The sequence below is a fragment of the Amblyomma americanum genome, chromosome 10 (assembly GCF_052857255.1).
Source record: "Amblyomma americanum isolate KBUSLIRL-KWMA chromosome 10, ASM5285725v1, whole genome shotgun sequence".
NCBI classification, from domain to species: Eukaryota; Metazoa; Arthropoda; class Arachnida; order Ixodida; family Ixodidae; genus Amblyomma; species Amblyomma americanum.
In genome coordinates, this window is record NC_135506.1 from 28687200 (window position 1) to 28712328 (window position 25129).

General features: G+C 45.8%; 1 protein-coding gene across 1 annotated transcript in view; it reads right to left on the reverse strand.

The window, feature by feature from the left end:
- LOC144107310 (calcium-activated chloride channel regulator 1-like) overlaps positions 1 to 24342 on the reverse strand; it is a 37210-nt gene extending 12868 nt beyond the window's left edge. The window contains exons 1-10 of the mRNA XM_077640303.1: positions 24208 to 24342; positions 22264 to 22438; positions 20573 to 20870; positions 18518 to 18624; positions 15807 to 15983; positions 14956 to 15083; positions 13621 to 13735; positions 12697 to 12924; positions 8838 to 9140; positions 1615 to 1839 (exon numbers count right to left, since the gene is read on the reverse strand). Of these exons, the coding sequence (XP_077496429.1) occupies positions 1615 to 1839; positions 8838 to 9140; positions 12697 to 12924; positions 13621 to 13735; positions 14956 to 15083; positions 15807 to 15983; positions 18518 to 18624; positions 20573 to 20870; positions 22264 to 22419 (1737 nt within the window). The 5' untranslated portion in view covers positions 22420 to 22438; positions 24208 to 24342. The remainder of the gene's footprint in view (positions 1 to 1614; positions 1840 to 8837; positions 9141 to 12696; positions 12925 to 13620; positions 13736 to 14955; positions 15084 to 15806; positions 15984 to 18517; positions 18625 to 20572; positions 20871 to 22263; positions 22439 to 24207) is intronic.
- Positions 24343 to 25129: the final 787 nt, after the last annotated feature.

A 25129-nucleotide genomic window follows, 5' to 3' on the forward strand; every position in this document is an offset into this window, starting at 1 on the left:
CTTGTATATGGATGTGAAGTCCAGAGCATGCTTGACGCGATGCTGCCATGCCTCGATGACGACCAACTCGCACCCGATGTTCATGAAATTGCCCAACGCGCTGAAGAAGCCCGTCAGCTTGCCCGCGTACACATCGGCCAGCAGCAGGGCACTGATGCGCGCCGTTACAACCTTCGACACCGACAGGTCGACTACAATCCCGGTGAACAAGTTTGGGTGTGGACACCTGTCCGCCGCCAGGGCTTGTCCGAGAAACTACTCTGCCGGTACTTTGGCCCCTATAAAGTGCTACGGCGTATCAGTGATGTTACCTATGAAGTGGTTCCCGACGGTGCCGCGCAACCGAGACGTCGACAGCCCAACAGCTCTGACATTGTGCACGTTGTGCGGCTTAAGCCGTACTATGCCCGATAACGGCTTAGCGGCCCTCCGTTGTGACTCTGTGTGTGCTCCGTTTTCCTCGCGTTCTTCTCTGTTTCCCTTCTGAACCTTAGCGCGCCTACGCTGCTGGCGGCACCACTGCGATGCCCTTTTTCGGAGGGGGGAATAATGCCACCTAGTGTTGCCAGGTGGCGCAAGCTGTCCGCGAAGACGATGAGGTTGCGATCGTGCTATCGCGGATCGGCCGCCATTACCGTCTCCTCTTGCCGACTCCAGCTGTTGAAGCGTCTCTCCGTGAGAACTCCGTGACAATATATATATATATATATATATATATATATATATATATATATATATATATATATATATATATATATATATATATATATATATATATACACATAAACTTATGAAGGGAGCCAACAGTCACCGGAACCTAGGAGCATAGGGGAATGTTTATTTTTTTTAATGTGAAGTGCTAATCACAGGGTTAATAATGCTTAACTTAATCTATCGCTTAAAGAAAATTACTTATAAATCAGCAGAAAAAACAACCTTGCCGCCGGTGGGATCCGAACCCACGACCTCCGAATATCGCGTCCAGTGCTCTCACCAACTGAGCTACGGCGACGGCTGTCCAATCTGCTGCTCTCGTTGGTATTTATGTTTAATGGGTGTAAGCGAACCTTCAGAGTGTTCACCAGCACCACCCTCGTCCATAGTTTCATTCACGTTTTTGGCCGCGCGGCACAGTTCGAAAGCCGGTCCCGCGGCCGAACGTCAATTTAACTGTCTCTTCCCACGTATGAACCGTTGTTGTGTATATCGCTAACCGAGCCGAAGCAATATTTTTCTACACTCTATATTCCTATTTGACACATTTCTATATTTCTTTATAGAGAAATATCGCTCCTGCAATAGCAACGTTGAGTCAAATATTTTTTTTTCCGTTTACGAAGCGTATACTTCGCTATATGTTTTTTTAAGCAGCCAAGCACGTCATGCTCTTGCAAATTATATATATATATATATATATATATATATATATATATATATATATATATATATATATATATATATATATATAGCAGACGAGGCAAATAAAATGAGGGGCTCGTTTGACAAACATATTAAGGAAGCCAACAGTCACCGAAACCAAGGTGCATAAAGGAATTTTTCTTTATATATATATGTATATATAACACAGTCTTGAGACAAGAAATGAGGTCTTACCTTTGCAGGGCTGGGTATAGAGATCGTCTGCAATTTGCCTGCTATGCTTTCACGGCAAGTCTGTGCCTGGCACTTATTTCCGTCAGGATCGAAGAGCCAGACTACGAAGGGTCCTACGCTGGTTCCGACCCGCTCTACGATGACAACGGTGTTGTTGCCCAAACTCCTCTCGAGTGTGAACTCCTTCTTGAGCCTTCCTCTAAACGTCATTTCGGCGGCTATGACCTGCCAGTGGATACACGCAACATGGAGCACAAATACTATAAGGACTTTAGTAATAGCTAAAGCGCTAATCGCATGAGGCGACACTTCGCGGCGACACGCCGCGCGATGGCACAGCGCGATGGGCTAAGAACTGTCCCTCATCGCGTCGCCCAGGTTCTGGGTTTGCAGAAAATTTCGCCCATCGCCTGGAAGTGCCGTGCGAGACTAACCAATGACGGTAGGCCTTGCGGGTGCGTAACTTCCGATACGTTTTGCGCACTAAAGTCGATTTTTTTTTCAGCGTGCTTTCAGCGGAGCAGCAGCCGACGCATCCCTCACCATGGCAGCTGTGCAAGAATTTAATGAAAGGTTCATCATTCATGAAGTTCGAGAGGAAAGGGTGTTGTGGGATATGTCCTACGCGCACTATAAGTCGCAGCAGCGCAGGAATGTCGCCTGGCGCCGCATCGCAGCGTCCCTCGGGCACGCTTTTCTGCGTCACGTGACTGTATGTAGTAGACTAAAAATAAAAGTATTCTCTAATTATATTTTTCAATGCTTTTTATCTTGTATTAAGCCTTAAGAGCGTTGCCCCACGCGTTAATTGACGTAAAATGACTGAACGCCGAAGCTGCCGCAATCGAGCAACACCGAAAACGCGCCGCCCCGATGCCGAGTCCCGTCGCTTCGTGCGGTTAGCGCCAGCAGCAGCGATGGGCGACGGCGGCATCATCGCGCGACGTATCGCGAAGGAACATTGCCTCATGCGGTTACCGCTTAAGCTTCAGAAAAAAAAAACTGATAATTACTAGTTGTAAGTACAAAACGTAACTATATCTATGAATGTTTGGCGAAAGCCTGAAAAATAAGTCTTTAGCATGTACGCATTAACATGAAGGAAATTAGTAAGGTAACCGTACTATGATTTCTAGTAATGAGTCCGTCATTCACTGAAGGGTAATAGTGTGGTTTATAAATCAATTAAGCAAGAAATTTTATGGCGGCATGTTAAAAGCTAAAGGGTTTTCAGTTTTCCCGCTTAGTAAGCTTGTACTCTGGAAATAATTGGAAACTTAAAACGAAGATAATTGTCCGTCACCGTTCGCCTTAAGAGTCTAAATGCATTAAATGTCTAAATGGGATTTCACCCCCATCCTTCCCGGAAATTACTTCCCAGCCTGTTAACTACATACTGCGAAATGAAGTTCAATGCAATTAGCTCGTTTTTGATTCCTAAAGAGGTCTGATTCTTTAGGGCTTTCAAATACAATATTCGAATACGTCTACAACACGTCCACGCTTTGCTTATTTGATTTGATATCTTGTTTGTTTAATAGAGGTCTTGTACGGGGTGTTCTTGTTGTACTGAGTAGTAGTAAAAACATTTATTTTCACAGAAGGAAGAGTAAGGGAGTAGGGTGTTGGGGATAGATAGAAGTGGAGCTGCAGTGGTCGGTATTCCCTAGTCCAGGATCCCGTTGGCCTCCGCCGCTGCCTTGGCCCTCGTCACCAGCATAAGCTGTGTGCTCGGGTCGGAGTCAGCCAGGAGGGCCTCCCACTGCTCTAGACTAGGGCTATTTATCTTTGGTAGTAAAGGGCTTTTTTCACAGCCCCAGGTGGCGTGGTACGTTGTGGCGTAGCCCCCACACCACACGCACTCTTTCGCATATCTGTTCGGCCACATTTTATGATACATGGCTCTGCTTGGGTAGGTGTCTGTTTGTAGTCTTCTGAGCGTGGTGGCCTGCTCTCTGTTGAGGATATCCGCCGGAGCCGAGTACTTCTTGCGCGCTCCCAACAACGCCTTCATTGCCTCCCCGTACGATTCTGGCGTGCTGAAGGGTTCGACTGGCAAACCCGCCCTCCGGTTCGTGAACCCTCGGACAACGGTGTCTGCCATGAGATTTCCCTCAACCCCAGTGTCAGGGACCCAAATGATGGTGTGTTGAATGTGTGTGTTGTTTGATCCATGTCTGTGTTGGTTTTGTGCGAAGAGAATCCTCGCGGCTTTTTGGCCGATCCTGCCATCTCTGTAGCGAGGAAGCCGAAACGAGAGGAAAGAACGGATCTTCGAGATCTGCGTCTCGGAACAGGCGCGGCGGCAGCAGAAGCCGACCGCCGTTCTTCAAAGATGGAGACTTTCCGGGGCTAGCAGACGCGAGATCCACCGACCACGGTGGCGGCAACGCCTGGGTTCCAGGGAACGCTCATGACGCTTCCGCAACCAAACAGAAGACCAAGAAGTCCAAGAAGGTGAGTCAGTCTAGGAGCGAGTCTCCAGTCTATCCCACTGCTCTAGACTATTCCATACAGGCTCGATTCGAAGCTCTAGAAAAAACAAACAGGGAACTTAGAGAGGAAAACGAACGACTAAAAAGGAGGCTTTCGTTTATAGAACAGCGACAACAAAGAGAACAAACAAACCAAGGAAAAGTACACGGAGTACAATCGCCCTCGACGACAACAAGCACGCAGGGGCCAGCAGCCGTACAACCGCAAGTAACGGAAGCAATAGATGCTACTAAACCACTACACCAAATACAGGAACAACAGAAAACAGTCTTGACGACGCTGGAACAAATCATGACCAGACTGAACGCGACCGATCAGAGACTGGCAGAACTGTTCAGGAGACAAAACAAGAGAGCACCAGAACAGGTCGACCTAAACGAAAGCGCGAAGATCTTCGCGGCGCAGCAGTAGTGTCACATCATGGCTAACGCAGAAGAAAAATTTACAATATGGCAATGGAACTGTAGAGGATTTAGAAACAAAAACGATTTCAACGTACATGTAATGCAGCATAAACACCCACCTACTGTAATAGCGCTGCAAGAAACTAACACTTCGCCGAAGATAGTCGGCTACGACACCATAGTAGATGAAAGATATAAAAAAGTGGCCATTTTATGTCAGAAGGGGGTCACTACGCACAAGCACACGACGCCAGAAGAAGATATAGAACACCTTTTAATAGAGGTAATACCTAAGAAGCGCGGGGAGAAGAGCCTGTTCGTACTTAACATTTATTCCCCACCGCGCAAGAGGAGACATGACTTCAGAGAAATCATTAGAGCGGTGATCGGCCTGGTAAAACAAAACCACCTTGTGATTGTAGGAGATTTCAATGCTCCGCACAAAGAGTGGGGCTACAAGATGAATACAAAGAAAGGAAAAACCATCCTAGATGGAGTGGACACGCACGGGCTGGAAATCGTTACCGATAGCAGATACCCTACTAGGGTCGGAAACAGCGTTTCAAGAGACACTAGCCCTGATTTGACCATCATAGGAAATATCCTAGACTACGAATGGTCTAACACCGGGGAGCAGTTCGGAAGCGACCACTACGTAATTCAAACGCAAATTAAACTTACAAGGTTCAGCACAATCCAGAGGAAGACAAAAATCACAGATTGGAAAAAATTCCGACAACAGTTGGAAAATGAAGGCGGAAGAAATGCGATAACGGACATCGAAAAGTGGACCAAACGACTACGGGAGGTCCACAGAGACAATACTATGACGCTAGAGGTTACCGATGAATTTCCACGTGCGGATAAACGATTGCTACATCTTTGGGAGGCTCGTAGGGGGCTGACGAAAAGATGGAAGAAACAAAAACATAACAGAAAATTGAGACTCAGAATAGCTCAAATCAATAAGGAGATAGAAGACCACACCGCAAACTTACTTAGAGATAATTGGCACCAAATTTGCGATGAACTAAACGGCAACTTGGGTAGCGCTAAAACATGGGCGCTGCTCAGGCACCTCATAGACCCGACAAAATCGAAGAGAGAAAACAGCAAAACGATAGAACGTATCACGCACAATTTTCAGGGCACGGACGCCCAGATTACAGATTTTCTTTGGTCCAGGTACGTCGGAAGCACGCAGGTGCCACCCTGCACCATGGTATATTCAGGGACAAGGAACTCGAAGCTGGATGACCCGATAAAAGAATACGAGGTATACGCGGCTGCCAGGTCATTCACGAGGAACACAACACCGGGAAAAGATCAAGTAACCAATGCAATGATCAGAAACCTCAGTGATGACCAAATGGAAAGCCTGACCGGACTAATCAACGAGCACTGGGAAAGGGGCACGGTCCCGGCGGAGTGGAAACACGCTGAGATTATCGTGATACCTAAACCAGGGAAAACACCCAGTTTAGAGAACCTTAGGCCGATATCGCTAACTTCATGCCTTGGTAAACTATACGAGAAAGTGGTCAAGACTAGACTGAGCAACTACATGGAGGACAACGGTCTGTTTCCGGATACTATGTTCGGGTTCAGAACGGGACTCTCCACGCAAGACGTGATGCTCCAGTTAAGAGACATGGTACTAAAACAAATATCGGGGACTCGAGAAGGCGTAATCTTGGCTGTAGACCTCAAGGGGGCCTTCGACAACATCAGCCACAACGCCATTCTCGCAGAACTCTCGACAACAAACTGTGGGGAGAGGATCTTCGCATACGTAAAGGCCTTCCTGTCTAACAGAACAGCAACGATCGGCATCAACAACATTAGGTCAGAAAAGAAGACGACGCCAAACAGAGGGACACCACAAGGATCCATCATCTCACCTTTGCTCTTTAACATAGCAATGATTGGATTAACTAGGAGACTGAAAAACATCAAAGATGTAGAACATTCAATTTATGCGGACGACATAACAGTGTGGACGACAAAAGGATCGACAGGACACAAGCAAGAAATACTGCAAAGAGCGGCGGATGAGATCGGTCAATTTGCTTTATTTAGCGGGATGCAGTGCTCTCCAGAAAAATCAGAATTTATTAGACTTCACAAAAACAAAGAGGACAGGGGATCGATAGAGTTAGAGATCGATGGACAACCCGTAAGAAGGACACATAAGCTTCGCATCTTGGGAATGTGGCTGCAGGAGAAAGGCAAACGAGACCATACCGTCCAGCTCTTGGAACACTCCACGAAACAGATATGCAGGATGTTAAGCCGGATTACGAACAAGAGAAAAGGGGTGAAGGAGCGAGATGCGTTACGGATCACTTCTGCGCTCATCATACCGAGGATGACGTACGCGCTTCCGTACCTACAACCTAATAAAGGGGAAAAGAACAAAATGGAAACATGCATCAGAAAGGCGTATAAGCAAGCCTTAGGCGTCATGACCTGCGCCTCGACAGAAAAGTTAATGAACATGGGTGTGTACGGCACCTATGAGGAGCACAGTGAAACTATGCTCAGATTTCAACTCGAAAGACTTAAAAGAACAGCCACTGGCCGCGCACTACTGCTAAAGCTAGGATACCCGGCAGAAGGCGAGGGCGAAGACAAGACAGACATTGACAGCCAAATTAGGAGCACTTTCTTGGTTAAACCAGTGCCCAGAAACATGGACCCGAAGAACCACGAAGGAAGACGGGCGGCGAGATCATTGGAGTTCGACAGGTTCCTAAAGAAGAAACAGATGGTTCTGTATGTTGACGCGTCCAAGTACAGAACGAAGGAAAACGCTAGGGCGGTAGCAGTAGTGAACGCCAATGGGAAGATAATTACTGGTGCATCAGTGCGCACAAAGACAACTCAAGCAGCGGAAGAGATCGCCATAGCTCTAGCCCTGACTGAAGCCCATCGGCAGGGACTGAGTTACTGGATAGCGACGGATTCTCAGGCTGCAGCGAGGGCATACAGAGATGGCAGGATTGTTGTACTGAAGAGCATACAGTTCGACTTTGGTCTAGCATAGCAACTCTTAATGGTGTAATTGAGTAACCACGTAGAGGTTCTTCAGGCGAACTGTGACAGCAACAATTTTTGGAAGCTTGGAATAGAGGGTTCAAAGCCAATATCCATTTCTATGCTTAGAATTCAAAGAATTTCAAAGCAGGGTATGCAGGAACTGCACCTTTTTTACTAATTCCAAACGAATATACCACTTACGGTTTCGACAAATGGTCCAATATTACCTACTACCAAAAAAAAATAAAAACCATCTACAGACAACCACCAATTCACATCGGTGTGAATGCAGCGAAGACCGTTAACAATATTTCTGCTGCCTCTATCCAGCGGATGGACCAAAATAACTCCATTTTCATGCACTGGGTGGTGCGAATTTGTATTCTGAGACAGTGTTTGAAAATACCGTAATCTTATTCTGTCACCTAGGTGGAAACGCTCAAATATTGGTTAAGGTTTCTTGACTTTAAAGACAACCTTCAGCCGCAAACAATGAAGAAGGATGTGCGATTTTGAGAAGGTAACTGCGTTATGTGGAATCTGTCCATGATACAGGCGTTGCATGTTATTTCTTTATTCTTACAGCGACAGCTGTTAAGGCGCGTTTATACTACGACTTCCTCGGCGCTCGGGTGAGCGCCGGTGGTGGTCAGTCACGCCAGGCTGGCGAGGCCACGCCAGGCGCAAATTCGGCCCTTCTACAGTCTAACTACTCCGACGCGGCGCAGCGGCTATGTCAGAAGAAGCGCATGATAGCGCATGCGCAGATGACGTCCAGAACGTTCGACGTGCCATCTCTCGCAGACTCCTATCCGCAGCCTCTCACCTCCTTCCTGGGAAGCGGTTGTGACCAGCAACGGCACGCAATACCAGCGACGGCTGATCAAGCGGCCTTGCAGAATAGCGGCATAAAATGCTGCCCACAACTGCCGGCTCCCCTCAGGGAGGAACACGCTAGTAGTAATTCTTATTCAATTAGTTTTCGTTCCTTCTTTCTGCTGTAATGCGACAGCTGCACATTCACCCAACTTTTAATGAATAATATATTCCTCGTCCTTACAGCAAGAACGTCAGTTTCAAGACGGCGCTCGCGTCGTGCTTGCCCTCTCTAACTCCATTGCTTTTTTTCACACTGTGGCCGCTTTGAAAGATGACGCTTGAAGGTCAGCACTCCTCCGAAATACATCTTGATTTTCAGAATGCTTTAGCGTTACGCAATATCCAATGGAAAGACTGCATCGTCAGACTTTCAAAGGTACCTCGAAACGAACTGGCACTACACACCTGATTGATTCTTCCCGATGCCTCGTCAGTTTGAGAGGTGGTCGCTTCGACGAAGGCGCTCTCCATCTGAGAAGCAGTCTTCCCTTGGAGGTCCTGCAAAGCGAATGATTTTGCCTTCGTTTCAATGGCCAGCTCTTCGAGCTTGTTGTCCGCCGTGGCTCCCAGTGCCATCGTGCTGACCACCACTTTGGATGCAATGAGCTTGGGCTTCATGTCGTATATGGTGGGTGATTTGTTCTCCCCGCCGTCACTCATGAGCACGATGACGCCGCCTTCCGGAGTCTCGTCGCGAGTGGTCAGCACCTGAGACAAAATAGAGAGGTGAGACGCTATATTTCGTAATCGAAGCCCGGGCGCATGGAGTAATCAGGAGGAATGCTGTGTCCGTGGGTAGCTCTTGCTTTCTCAAGTAATCCTTCAGAGCATGTTACTTGAACGCCACGTGTGACGCTTCGCGTTAAATCGGTGAGCCGATTGACACGTAAATCGAATACAAGAAAAAATAATGTGCATTCATGTGTTGTCATGCAAATTTGAGCGGGAACATTTGGGAGGAAGCAGTTCTAGCCTTGCTCCTTTTTCCCCACTGCCCCTATTCCGGCCATCAGTCATATACATCATCATCATCGACCTGACTACACCCACTGCAGGGCAAAAGCTTCTCCCATGTCTCTCCGATTAACCCTGTCTTTTGCCAGCTGTGCCCACCCTATACCTACAAACTTCTTAATCTCATCCGCCCACCTAACCTTCTGCCGCCCCCTGCTACGCTTACTTTCTCTTGGAATCCACTCTGTTACCCTTAAGGACCAGCGGTTATCTTGCCTTCGCATTACATGCCCTGCCCAAGCCCATTTATTCCTCTTGATTTCGACTAGGATGTCATTAACGCGTGTTTGTTCCCTCACCCACTTTGCCCGCTTCCGGTCTCTTAACGTTACACCTATCATTTTTCTTTCCATTGCTCCCGGCGTTGTCCTTAACTTAAGCTGAACCCTTTTCGTTAGCCTAGACGTTTGTGCCCCGTAGACAAGTACCTCTAAAATACAGCTGTTGTACACTTTTCTTTTGAGCAATATTGGTTGCAACTGGCACCTTTAATATTTCCATTCTCATCAAAACGAAATGCCCATAAGAGCCCCACTTTCGAATTCACTCAAACCACGGCCAACGTGTTGTTTGCAAGCTAGGCTACCAGGGTAACTTTATCATTTTAAGGTCAACGCGAAAAGTTTTGATCATGGCATTGCATAAAGCCTATGTCTACCCGACGCTCTCCAGAGGAACCAGATTATGAAACTATTATTGTGAAATCGACCTCATAATTGTTTTAAAGCACGCCCTTACCGGAAGAGAAGGTTTGCTAGCCTTCAGTTCCAGTTGTGCTTTGCGAACTAGACAGAAAGGGACGTGCATCCGTGGTCTTATCGGTTTTGCACCGCACACGGAGACAAGGTCGTGTGGTCGACGTTCGTGTTTGAATGCTTTTCACAAACCTCTTTTCATATCTCAAGTGTTTATCATTCAAACGCCTGGGAAGAGACTTATGCCATACTGTGAAATATGATTAGGCGCACTTTGCTTCAAGGACATCCGTAAACCGCCAAATGAGTATTTGCGTCTGGTTTTTTTAAACACTTAAAACCTACAATCAACAAAATAATATGTGAACTATAGTTCAATGTGAAACTTAGGTTTTCAGAACTTTCCTATCCTTATTGACTAATTGTTTTGAAAAATTGGTACTCGCGAGAACACAGAGCGTTTGCTGGGATAGAAGTGCACCTGCTTTTTCTACATAATCCTGCCGTTAAATGTAAGCGCCCAGCAATTTAAGTTTCCACTCCACCGCTGCCTGTCACGCTGCTTTTATGGCATGAAAGACAAAAATTTGTTTGTATGCCTTTTGTTAAGTGTACCAAAGTTTGCCTCAATGTCAATATAAGCCGGACACAACAATCAGGCTATTAACAGAAGGGCTGTCTCAAGTCAGGCATACTAAAGAAATGAATTAGGTGCTACCTCCCGAACTTTCACGTGAAGGTTAAATGCAGTTTTTTGCAAAGCCTTTGTACCATTGCAGTTGCGGCAGAAACGACTGCTCCTTTTTACGCGACAGCGAGAAGTAGCTCGTGTCGTAGAAAATTCGATATCAGTGTCGGCGTCGTCGCCGCCGTCAGCGTCGTTGACCGTGAGTGAAAAATCCTCAAAGAATCTACAGCGAAGCAACCTAGGTGGCAGGCTGGCCACCTGCGTACCGCGACATTGCGGCGTCGTCGCGCTCTGCCCACCGGATAGTGAGCAAACTGCCTACCGTGTTAGGTGGCAGTTAAATTAATAAGTCGCTTGGGAAGAGCGAGCAGCCTGGACCGCACAAGGCCCAACGCTGGCAACACCTGCCATCGCAGGGCAGTGGCGCATCGCCTAACCGCTGCACCACTGCGCCAGGAGTGGTATGAAGACTCCTACGGATCTACGAATGCTAAGTAGAGAATGACCAATTTAGTATATATGGAAATGAACCCATTAAGCTATCTCGCCATATCCTTAAGGCGGACCTTAAAAGGTGACTGCAATACGTTTTGAGAATTACTTGATATTCAAGCACCCAAATCTATATAAGGCTACAGGTAAAGCATGACAGGTGTTTTTGCGCTAGCGTTTAAAATAGTGACGTAATCGACGATTGAATTTCGCGCTTCTCCTCAAATCCCCAGAGGAGCGCGAGAAAGTTTATTAAGACGTCATGGAAGGTATGATTTGAAATAGCCGCTGCCGTCAGCCGCACCCTGCCGTGCCTCGTTGGAAACTGCCAAACAACGCTCGGCGGTCTTTGCCTTCGGTTGCGTTGATTTTTTTTCCTTCAAAGCAGGTACTTATGCTTTAGAAATGTACCGATACCTTCGACGACATCATCATGCACCCCCCACTTGTGTTAGTGCGCTGCGGAGAAGCTTGAAGACCATCGCGATTTTAAAGCGAAAGCTTCACTGGCCGCGAACTTGCGATTTCGCCGTGACGGTGCTCCGAGGAGGCACAAGACGTCACAACGCGTGCCTCGCCGCGGAGTCGAACTGGTCTGGCCGGGCCAGCGGCGGCTGGCGCACTCGTCGCGAAATAGAGACGTGTTCCAAGTCTCCCCGCCAGTGGGGTCAGAGTGCGCCGAAGCCGCCGAACGCGTCGGCGGTCAAGCGCAGTTGGAGTATAGAGGGTCTCGCTTTGGCCGACGTGACGTCGCCTTAACAGAGCCTGCACTTAACCGCTAACCAACGCATTCGGTTGCGGCATCTATGTTAGCCACTGAAACCCCCCGCACACTCACTGAATAAAAAAAAACCTGTGCCGAAGCTGGGAGTCGACCCAAGGCCTTTGACGTTTGAGGCGGAGACGCCGCCACTCCGCCACGACGGCTCAAGATTTTGCCATTAATAAAGGCGCATCTAGTGAATGCACTCTTCCGATGCAGAACTCTCCGCGCTTTGGTTACGTATATCCTGGCCTAACAGAGCTAGGCCATCAGCAATTTTTTTAATCGTCGATTGCCTAACCATTTCAAATGCTAGCCCAATCGGACTTCGTATGCTTTACCCGCATGTTTCATACATTCGACCCTTTTAAGCTCGTCGGTTCCTAAATGCGCATACGCAGCTGCCCTTTAAAATTTTAGTTTTCACGCGGCCCTTTGTGCATTTCCGAGAGTAGACTGACAACGAAGTAGCGGGTATTGCTGGTTTCCAGGTAGCTATGATACCACCCCTGTTTGAAGTCACCTAATACATAACGTCAATATACTGGTTTCTTCGTAAATTAACCTTCCGCCCGTTCCTTAATGCTGACACCGAGGAATAATGGTACGTACCTCAAGAGCCTTCGTTAGGCCACAGCCAATGCATGTATAATATATTGTCTGCAGGTCCTTGACAGCCTTCAGAAATCCCTGCCGCGTGTTGACGTTCACAGGCATGAGAGGGTGCTCAACCTTGGCTGTTGTGCTGAAAGAAACAATAGCTAGTCGTTTCGTGCCGTCCGGTATGTCCCGGATGTAACGTTCCGCCGCTTCCTTGAGGAACACGAGCCTGTTGTTGTCCTAAAGAAGGAAAGAAGAATGGTTCTGTCGATAGTTTCTGCATACGGCAAGAAGCGTTCTAGATACAAACAAGCGATATTCAGGGGGTGTCTCATTTGTGCAATTGGCAAGGTAAAATATGCAAGAATTCATTAGCGCCTACACGCTGCTTTGATTAAATTAACGTATCAATATTTGCTCTTTTAATCTTATTATCGAGCAATTCCTTATTTCGTATAAATGGAAGGCATAGAAGAAATAATGCAAGCCAGCCCCACGAAGCCATGAAGAGATAAGAGTACGACTTGGCTGCTTTTCTCTGGTTCAGCAAATTTTGCTGTCATGTAAATATGATAACACCTAGTTACAGAACTCTCCGGCCACAGAATAAGATCGGTTCCCACAGAAAAATAATTAGCAATGAAGCGCCCGTGATCGCTATTAAAAACCCAGTCAAAAGGCGTCAGCTAATCATTGAATGGTCTAAGCAGTAACTTTTCAGAGCAACTGGTCCGTTGACGTCAGCTTCAGGTCGCAAATACCCTGCCAAGTTTTAGTGCGCCCAAGTTTTAGTGATACAGAAAAATTATGTTTAAAGTACAGATATTGGTGTAAAGTTTGAGCCACATACGCCATCGGGGCTCACTTTCCAGTGGGAAACCCGACAGCGAACATGACTCGTAGAAAACCGCTGCGAAGAAGAGACGCCTAACTTACGTTCATGCTGCTAGAGACGTCTAAGACTAGCACAACCCGCTGAGGCAGGACTTCTTTCTGCTGCGTCTCGTCAAAGGACACCCGGATGCGCTTGGACATGTCCGACCTCGGGACCCTGCATAATTCGCCGCAAGCAAACATGCCCACTCTTTTTAATAACTCGACAAAGTTTAGTGATTTTTACCTTACACAGAATCTATTCTAAATTCAGTATAATCCAAACGTCCAATGTATTATACTAACAGGTAAATGAAAATTAATTGGTACTGGCTTTATAGATCCAATGTATTATCTATGAGTTGTTTTTAATGCGAAAGCATTACTAGGCTATGTCGATAGGGACCGTGTCCACAAAACATGTCCGCCCCAGTTGTGAGGAACTCCGAAGAGATGACGCCTAACGAATGGTTGTGATCGATAGAGGACGACGTGAGGTTGATGTCGGAAAAAAATTTTCACAATCAACTGAGTAATTAATTATTGGAGCCAAAAATGTCCAAAAAGTGGGCGGTGCCAGATCAAAAGTGGCGCGAAATTAGAAAACGTTGTAAGTAGGCGGAGGTACAGCGTAGCGCCAAATTTAAAAAACCGGAAGTGTAGACGGAGCCAAAGCGTGACGCCAAGTTGAAGAGAGGCAATGAGTGCTTAGGAAGAGCCAATGCTTTCGAATTACTCCAATTCGGGTTACTGCAGCGATCTCTAAAACTTTCTTTAAGAGCTCCGTGGACTAGGATGCCAGAGTGGAAGGTTGAGCCAGCTGGTGACGGTTCACTTGCCACATAGCGCTGAACAGACGTAGACGCAGGAAGACAAACAGGACTAATGCCCGTCCTGTTTGTCTGTCTGCGTCCGTGTCTGTTTAGCGCTATGTGGCAACTGGATTAAGAAGGCTTGCGTAATTTCGCAGTGTTCTACTGGCAAATGATTGTCCTAACAGAAACCTATTCACGTCGCCGTTCAGAAATCAAGTGAATGCCTCTTAATGGATAAGGGTGTGGCGTTGCCATGGTGACGCTCCGGGCACTAAGAATTGGCCATCAGCAACTGTTTTGAAGATATCTTCCGCCAGGTCTCCTTAACTTATGAGTGGGCGTTCTTGAGGGTAGCGCCGTGGTACACCTGCCATTGAGCAGTTTTAGCACCCATATGACGTTTTTTTGTGATCTGAACGCTGGCCAGACGCGTGCTTTTCTCGCGTGCAGACTACAACTAATTCGAAAGACTGTGATTGTACGCACTGTCGCATAACAAAAGAATAAAAACACGTTCTAGCTGTGAGACAAGTTGGGAAACGCGTCCTTCTGGTCCTATAGCGAGATGATGGAATGAACGCACTTCTGGAAGTCTTCGTTCTCGATGATGACATCCCACGTGGACTTCCCGTTACAAATCCTATTGTGCTTGTTGGGAGCGAACTGGTTGTGCTGACGATTTCCTTTGCTGGAGTCACAAAACTGACTGATCTGAAAAATAATTATTATGGCGTCACGAGGAATGACCGGCGAAAAACTATGCCGTTAAGCAAGGAATGTTATCAGCTGAATTCGTGGCTCTAATCCTTCATAATGTGGTCTCGCGGTCGTACGAGCCTATGCGGCTAACGGCGGCAGCTTTTAGGCTTGCAGTGAAACAGTTGCAGCGTAACTTGGGCACTCTAGGTTGCCTAAGGCTGCGAGCTCTATTTAAAGAAAAATTTCATCCATGCATCCATGCATCCATCAAAGGCTGTCTCAACTTTTCGATGGGATCGGTGGAAACAGTTTAAAGCAAAGATTTTGGTACATACAAGAATATTGGACCATAACCTTCAATATTTCTATAGCAATGTCTTACAATTTTTCAATTTTCAGAATTTTTCCCTGCGAATGCTGGGCTTGTAAAAGTAGGCGTGCACCCAAGGCACTGCCATCGCACGACGGGACAAGAAGTCATTCTTCTAATTGCGTTTTTCTCAGCTTACAATTTCTGGAAAATATAACGTTCATTACGCATAAAATGGTCATTCGCTGCAGTGCGCTTAGTTCAGAAGTGCATCGCACGAAGGTGCACCAGTTGCAAACATGGTTGAAGCGGAAATGACTATGCAGATTTGAATAACGAAACATTGCAGAACGACTAGCTCAGCTGTAATAAAACAGGTTAAGGCATAAACACGCAAGTAAGAAGCTTATCAGTGGAGAACTTACATTGCTCTGGTACGGCATGAACATGATAGAAGACTCAATCACGTCCCTCCTGGGCGCGAATATTTTCACTGTGCAGTTCTTGACGAATTGGCAGTTATCTTTCAAATGTGTGCACCTTTCCCCGTTGGCTGTCATTGCTACGAAGCGGATGTTTTTTGAGCAAGAATTGAGCCTGACCTGGAAGCAGGACGAAGAAAAACGAGGGGCAAGCATCGTTTTAAAACTGCTCTTCACCGAAATTGCGATTATAAGATGAAGGAATAAGCGTGTGGTTGATCGCTATAGTTTAAGGGAATGGGGGAGCGAAGAGTTCTTTTGCAATTTCTCAGTGTAGGACCCATATTATTAAGGTATCTATGAGGTCACCTGGTCTGTTGTTTATTTTATGTATTATCTAAAACCAACCGCGACCGATGCCACTATTGGGAGGGTGGACAACAAATAATATACGATTCATAGGCCTATACAGAAAAGCTGCTGTCGCTTGGCAGTGAAGAATAAATAAAAAATGAGCACAAAAAGAGTGGCTATACTTTCAATAGACGTATCAGTAATAGAGACAAATGAATTCTGAAAGCAAGACTCAGCACGTAATAAAATACGTTATTTGATAACACACTATTAACATAATTAAGCAATAAAGTCTCTTCTTTTACTTTTAGAAAGCAACGACATCCGCAGTAACACTATGCGCAGAAATTGCACACATTAATGAGAGATTATTTTCGGGGCCTTAAATATCAGGCTGGCTAATGTATTTAGGCGCAATAGTAGATATGTTGAATATACTGTATAGCGAGTAGGAGCGTAAACACTGAGGGTGACATTGGTCCGGCTAATTAAGTAGCTTGGATGATGAATGTGGGACGTACACAATGGAAGCTACGTAGGTCGTGTTGGCGAAGTCAAGTGCCGCAATCGAACAAGGACATCTTCATTTCTTCGACTCTTGCGTTTGTATGTGAGGCACATACTCGGCAATGTGCGCATTTTCGGAGACGTGAACCGTAGTACGGTATTGCTTCGCGACGAAGCAGTGCTTTCGGGCATTGTGGTGGGAAAGGCGAAGACAAAAGCACAGAACGAGTGGCAATAGTGCGCACAAAATTGTCTGCCCGCACGCTCGAGTGACACACTATTCACCAAGATGAAGTGAATGTTTACCGAAGTGTTGCCCGTTTACTTACTGCCCATCCCCCCCCCCCCCCCCCCCTTTTTCGAAAATCGGTTCTAGGCCGAGCGGCATAATAGGTTTTGAAAATTCGGTTTTCACGAGTGGTAAGCACTAGTGACTGCTAAAATAGGAAAGCAGCCTTTGCTAGTACGTTAAGTGACCAGGCGCTCGTAAAGTGAGCGGATAGATCTCGGCATCAATCTCCTAATCAACAAAAGGTTATTGTTAAATACTTAGCCAATGCACTTCATTTCTTTTTTAGCAACTGCACTGCACAGTTTTTGCCACTGGCTATTAATATAATGAATATGCAAATTCCATCAAGATTTAGTAGATTTTAAATCAAGGAATAAATAAGCATTACCACTCACGCTTGCACAGCCGTACAGCCAGAATGGATACAGCTTTCATATATACGCCGTAGCTGAAGAAAAGTTCCTCCTTGGTAGGAGGCAATGTTGCATGAGCTTACACTGAAGACTCATAGCGGAGTCAATTCTGTAATACATTAATAAATTCATAACGGAATGCATTCATAGCGGAGTCTATTTTATAGAATTTCACTTGTAGAGATTTGCTCATAGCTATTCGCCTCCCCGATTTCAAGCTAGTGCCTCTAATTGTGCAATTGAACGAGACCGTAGGGAGGTATTTAGAGTCACTGTGGCGTTATTATAGCAGCTACAGACTCCAGCTGGGGTAACCTAAACCTGGCGCGGGAATAGTATTTTCACCTTCAGATTTGCCCTCTAGCCTTGATACGAGAATCATTGGTTTATTTATTTGCATCTATTTACCTGAATGCTTAGTAGCACATCTGCATAAAGTCGTCGATGAAAAGCATTCATATTTTATGACTACTTCATTATAAGTGCCCTGAAAACTCACTGCTTTTTAAACCCATTGACTACTTCCTCAGATAATGGGTGGTTTGTGACCACATTTGTGGCACTTGTTAATAAACATAAGTGGTCATTTTACTTAGTTTCGGGCAATTGGGCAAACGTCAGCTTCATTTCATGTGTTCTTTTTTGTCAGTGTTTTGTACCAACTCTTCTATTTTTGCTCGATACTGCCTTAACGGAGCTATTGCACCTTACTAGCAACGGTAATCCTTACCGAAATCCAGCCATGAACTGTAGCCACTTTATAAATCAAAAACACGCTGGCGCTGCCTATGATCAGTACACAGTGAGTTATCGATAGCGCCAAAGAGGCATCTCCTTTTTTGCCTTCAACGCGCTAGAAAAGTGTTCTCATCAACTGATGGCAGTTCATCTGAAATCCTCTCTTAATGTTACTACTCAAATCAGAACTGTAGACCAGACAGAGTGCTGTATTCTGATGAAGTCTGCTCTAGTCTGCTCTGCTTTGAAATGCTCTAGAGTAAACTGCTCTAGTCAGAACTGAAATTCAAGGGAGTGGCTACCACATAACGGCAGAAACCGCGCAAAATGTAGACAGTGAACCTCTGCATTTGCTTCGCTGCTCATATCTTTATATCTTGATCATGGAACTTAACATTCATCATTCTCACCTTGCCATCGACACAGTAAGTCAGAGGGTAGGTGTCGTCGTCTTGACTGCCGTACTCGTCGAACACGCCGTACCGGTAGTGGGCCCACTCGTGCACGAAAACGTACGCTGAGAACAAGACGTGATAAAAAAAATCACTAATTTAGTTTCGGAATCAGCTATGAATTGATGATAAATAAATAATGGCATAACTTTTAGTTGGACTTCGAGTTCGCTGCAACCATAATTCAGTACTTTAGTGTTCTACGAATTGCGATATGCGAAAATATGAACAGGCCAAAACGCAGAGGCGCCTGTTCAAACGGTATCATTTGACAACGCTGACATTGTGCCTCCCAAATTTTTTCACTTGACCTCATACGCCACCCCAGATAGATAATTCATAAGTATCCCTACGACAAGCAGTATTTTTGGCATGTCGGACGCTATTACTCAATTGACTGCAGTAAAATGAAAAAGGCTGTATATATTCTCCATGCAATGAAGTCATAAAGTACTCCAATTTACTGTGCGGGCAAGAAGTTAAGTCAATGAATTTCCGCCTCGTTGTAATGGTCTATACACTTTTTATCAACATCGTTAATTTATTTTTTTGCGCCGAACTTTTCAATATGCTCGAGAAATACTCCTTCTCAGTAATTTTACTGAAAAGTTTTATTCTCTTCTTCGCGGGAGACCACAGTATATAGTAGGGAGGACGAGAAATACAATAAAAGTCCATGGTAATATATTCTGTGCCTAAAAAGCCTTTAAGTGCGATTACCGATTATGCGCACCCATTGCGGCGCAAGTTCCTGCCTAATAAATGCATGATTACTAGCGAAATAGCAGACACGCTGACGGCACACAATACCATAGGGCAGTGGGACAGGCTGGAAGGGCAGCAAAATGAAAGCAAGATGTCGCACTTGACGTAGTCTACATTCGCAAAACGGGCGACATGTTTGTTGCTGCCTCGTCCACGACGCTGACAACGATAGAAACAGACTTTACGCCTAACGCCGTTAGCTGGAGGGCCTCCTTTGTGACGCATCTGCCACTTCGTTCTTGAGTTGCATCTGGCTGCAGTACCTGATAATTTAGGAAGCCAGTACCAACACGATAATCTAAACGCTTTAACGAACACTCCAGCCTCATGTAGCAGACAACTTATTTCCGGCCTGCCTTTTCGTCACCTACGAGACCATTTGATCGCCGCTGTAGGCCATTCGGCGCGGATACCTTTAATTGACAGAAAATTAAGGCCAACTGCAAACAAACCTAAATGATGCGGATACCCTATTGCCAAACCAGCGAAGTCATGTATGCTGTATCCGCTACTCAAGACAATGTAAACAAAGCAGTGTTTTAAACATATAGGGGTGGTCATTGTTTCATTGTTAGCTTTACGGTATGCTTGGACTAGGGTTGCTATCCAGGCGACCTGCATTTCAGGCGTGGACGTGGGCGAAAAAGTGAGTGATCTTCTGGTGTGAATTGGACAAGAGATGCGAAGCCTTCTTGAGAGCAGCGCCGAAATTAGCAACCCCGAAATAGGGATACGTCGCAAGATGGCAGCGCTATGCCGATGAGAGTAGATTTACTGTAGCTGAGGAGGACAAGCTGAACAACGTCTCCCCTCATATTGCTAAAAATTCACTCTCTTTTACAATATCTTTTAAAATCAGTCAGACATCGCATATTTTGTGAAGCGTGACATTCTTATTTGGAACTTATTAGGCACCTGTCAACTCTCCTGACCGTGTCACCAATTACAGAGACTGATAAGAGCGAAAAGCAGAGGCTTAGGACGAAACTCGGAACCTTTTCGACAACCTTTATAATTGCTACCCATAGGCCAAGCTGGCATTCCGACACTGAAACGTAGTTAGCCGAATGTCAACTTTTACGCGCCTATGGTGGCTCTGACGCCTACGTCATATATACTGCTGACGCCTGTGGTATGTGACTCGCTAGAGAGCCTCTAACAACTACCAGTTCATTCGGAAGGCATGGTATAGGCTTATATGATGTTTTGAAGGAAATGTTGCGGCTGATTACAGCGACACGAGCCTACCTGGATTTATATACTTCGAGGCAGTGGAACCTTTGAGCTCAGCCAGGAATGCGGGGGGTATTTGTATGAAGTCCCCAGGTTGGCCGCAGGGCCTTGCTTGTTTCGTGAAGGGCCGGTCTTCGTGAACAGATCCTGGAAGTTCGACGCGGACGTCACTCCTGTCGAAGGAGCTGGAGGACAGCGGTTGGGCGCTGCTCCTCTTAGGCCACGTGTTGGGCAAGTGGATGGTCACGTGCTTGAAATACACGCGCCCATTGGTGGCACGGTGCAGGAACTCGGAGGAAGACTGCAGCAGCTCCTGTTTTTTTTTTATTTGAAAATGAAACTGAGCACAATTCAATATGTAGAATAATAACTGGACCCATAGCCAGGGGCTAGTTTCGGGTCCAACACAATACAATACAACATATTTGCAGCACGCGGAAACGAACATTTCTATTCCTAAAATGAAAATTAGAACGTTATGAGATTTGCGGAGAAAAAATACAGGAATACAAACAAAACGCTCACAAAAAACATATTTCTCTTCGAAACAAAAAGTAAAAATTCATACCATATACTTCACATATTCAGCAGGAACATTTTGAGGGATTGTACAAAATTTGGTTCTGTTTTAACCTCATTAGGAATGCCATTCCAGATTAAAACTTCATTGAATTCTAATAATCTTTGCCCGTAAGTATTGTGGCAGCACAAGGTTTTAATCATTCTAGTTCGCTGTTTCCCTCTTTCGTGCGCTTTGAAAGCAAGATGTGTTCAGTAGTAGTTGGCGCTCACGAAAAAAATGGTGTTGCATTTAGGGTCCTTTTTTTGGTGTTGTGTTTATGGTCCTGCCGCGGTGGTTCAGTGGTTAGGGCGCTCGGCCACTGATCCGAAGTTCCCGGGTTCGAACCCGACCGCGGCGGCTGCGTTTTTATGGAAGCAAAACGCTAAGGCTCCCGTGTGCTGTGCGGTGTCAGTGCACGTTAAAGATCCCCAGGTGGTCGAAATTGTTCCGGAGGCCTCCACTACGGCACCTCTTCCTTCCTTTCTCCTTTCACTCCCTCCTTTATCTCTTCCCTTACGGCGCGGTTCGGGTGTCCAACGATATATGAGAGATACTGCGCCATTTCCTTTCCACAAAAACCAATTATTATTATTATTATTATAATTATTATTATTATTATTATTATTATTATTATTATTATTATTATTATTATTATTATTATTATTATTATTATTATTATTATTATTATTATTATTATTATTATTATTATTATTATTATTATTATTATTATTATTACTATTATTTAGGTTCCTACGATGGCTGTCAAAGAAAACGGTCACAAGAAAAAAACTTCCCACACTCTTCTGCCTTTTTTAGGGAGTAAGTACGGCAGCGAGGAGTACTCATACATCACATGACAGTAGACTTCATACACACCAGTGCGTGCACCCCCCGGCACACTTTTCTAAATTAGCAGCATCAATGCTACTTTTTCGAATACGACATATTACTACCGGGACGATGCCGCAGTGAGGACGCGCCTCACATAGTTCCTCAATGTCCGCCTATTAAATGCCCGAATTCTGCTGCTCTTAACCGCTTTATGAGTCCCCCAGTGTTATAGAAAGCGCGCGAAATGATCCACACTTCCGGTCCACGAACTATGCGAAAAAGTTCAAGCGGTAATTACTACTTCGTCTCCCACCTTGAGGTTCGTGACGATAGACTCGTTGTAAGGGACGTCCTTGTGGATAGCAATCAGAAGATTCTTGTAGCCGCCGTCCGCCGTGTCAATCTCCAGTGACGCTACATTCATCAACAGGCAGAGAAGCGCATTTGCAATCTGCAACCGCCGACCCATGTCCGCCTTCTTTTTTCCCCTGCAAGAAGACATATTATAGGCGTACATTTTTGTTGCTACGAATCCCTCTGCACAGCAGTAGCATTCGAGTTGCTGTAATAAGCGGCGATCTTTTATTGTTAACAACAGGGGGGAACAACATGTTTACTAAATTCTTCAATGCCAAAGAAACAAAGCGCAATACGGTACATGATTTGAGATATGGCACAGAATTAACTTGCTACCAACTGACCTTTTTGAAGTACATAATAATCCCAAAGGACGGTCACTTTGGTAATTTTCATTCATCAAAATAGGCTTGTTAACGGATTGATGGAAGTGAGATGAAAGCAGCTGTTGTGCTGCGCGATGTAGATGCAAGTTAAAGAACCACAAGTTGCTTAAGTTATTCCGGGGCACTTCATTGTGGCGTCTCGTATACAATGCCAAACTTTTGGGACGGGGAACCGCATATACCGCAACCTAAGAGACGAACCCAAGGGAAGGGGGTTGTAGCGCCGGGCGGTAGAGTCAGGTGGCAGACGGAATTAAAAAGCTTGGCCCGGCACAATGGTCTCATCTAGAAAAGAGCAGGGCCAAGTGGGTATCAGCGGAGGCAGCTTTGTCCTGCTGCGGTGGACGTGGCTGGGCTGAAGGCGGTGACTCCAACAAAGTATAATTAAGTACTGCGATCGTGAGTAAACAAAGAACGTATACGAGGTAGGAGGTAGGAGCCCCGCCGCGGTGGCTCAGTGGTTAGGGCGCTCGACTACTGATCCGGAGTTCCCGGGCTCGAACCCGACCGCGGCGGCTGCGTTTTTATGGAGGAAAAACGCTAAGGCGCCCGTGTGCTGTGCGATGTCAGTGCACGTTAAAGATCCCCAGGTGGTCGAAATTATTCCGGAGCCCTCCACTACGGCACCTCTCTCTTCCTCTTCTTTCACTCCCTCCTTTATCCCTTCCCTTACGGCGCGGTTCAGGTGTCCAACGATATATGAGACAGATACTGCGCCATTTCCTTTCCCCAAAAAAACCAATTAGATTAAAAGCAGCCGAGGCGTATATTAGAGAACGTTTAACCAGAGGAATTTAGAGAACTGGTAGAAGAGGAGGTTCAAGACAAGCCGGCGAACAGTTTTCAATAAGCATCAGAGCGTTAAACCCTCTTCTCTTGCCCCCCCCCCCCCTGACTTAACCCTGGCCAATCCCATGTCGACATGTGCCTGCTCAGTAAGGCAAACAAAAACAACGCAAGAACTCACCTTCATTGTCTCGGTGGGAACCACCCATCTCCGTCAAAATAAAAAAGGGAAACTGCTAAGTCGTAATCTATTTCACTATCTCCTTTACGGGTGCGTTAATGCGCGAACTATTGTTCGCTTTCCACATTTGGAGGCCAAGCGAAGCGTATTAATGATAAGATTGCCTCCAGCATCATTTCCTTTTCCTCGTCAGGATGACTTGCGATGTGCTCATTCAACCCACAACGGCTTTGTTAATTGTAAATTCAACGTAAAGCTATATCGCTTTCAATGGAAGTAGATAAATGCAGCCTTAAACGAAAGTAAGCATGAGAGAGGAAACGCATCGCGGGTTTATATTAATGACAGTTATTTATACTGTACATTTCCCTCCGCAATCATGTAATATTATTTTACAAGTACCCGATATATTTGAAATCACGGATTTAGAACAAATCAACATCTACCCGTGCGCAGCCATGAGGCCGCCAGTCTCACTCCCCTTTCGGAACACATTGAAGAAACAGGGTTGCTCAGTAGCAAAGAGAAAATGAAGTACTGCACATACCTTTCAACACCCGCGACAGCGACAACAGACTTGCTTCATGCAACGCAATGTGAGCCGAACACTGGAGTGCACCTGTCAGTGAACGGCTATATGGTAGTCGGAAAACCCCTGATAACATTGTGTTGAAGGGGCTCACGATGATAAACTTGCAGGAGTAAGGACAATGGGCTAAATTTCATGTGATTATGAAACCCAGTTGAGCTTTATTGCTCACACACGAATACAAAGCGGGTGTTTTTTTTTTAATCTGTAGAATTTTGTTTTAGCAAGGCATGATATATACGACAAATTGGTCTCTGCAGTTGGACTGTTTTGCGCTGCGGACATCAATCCCTTGAAAGCAGGCAGGTAAAAAATTATTTGAAAACTATCCTTAACCAATTGGCCTATCTTTTTGGACTTCAGTACACAATATGATAAGGCGGAATGAACGGCAGCCAACATCGTAGGCGAAAGCAATTTTAAAAATTTCTACATATACGACGTGATTCCAGATAAAAAATGTGGAATTATGCGCTCGAACCTAGCCAATACAGATGCCAATGCGCGAAATGTGCCGCAAGTGGAATAGCCCCGCTTGGCGCCTAGAGACATGTTTAAAGGCCAAGAAATAGAATAACGTTCTTTGAGCGTCGGTCCAACTGGTTCCTTTCCTTTTACCGCTACCGGAGAAAAATTGTCAGCTTTAGGCAGGTGACGCACCGAGGAGCAGCTATTCTAAACAAAGGCTGCTCAGCTTCGGGAACAAATTACGAACCTCTGCGTCTCGATGGAGGCGAAACGCAGAGGCGCCAGTGTGCTATGCGATGTCAGTGAACGTTGAAGATCCCCAGGTGGCCGAAATTATTCCGGTGCCCTCCACTACGGCACCTCTTTCTTCCTTTCTTGCACTTCCTCCTTTATCCCTTCCCTTACGGCGCGG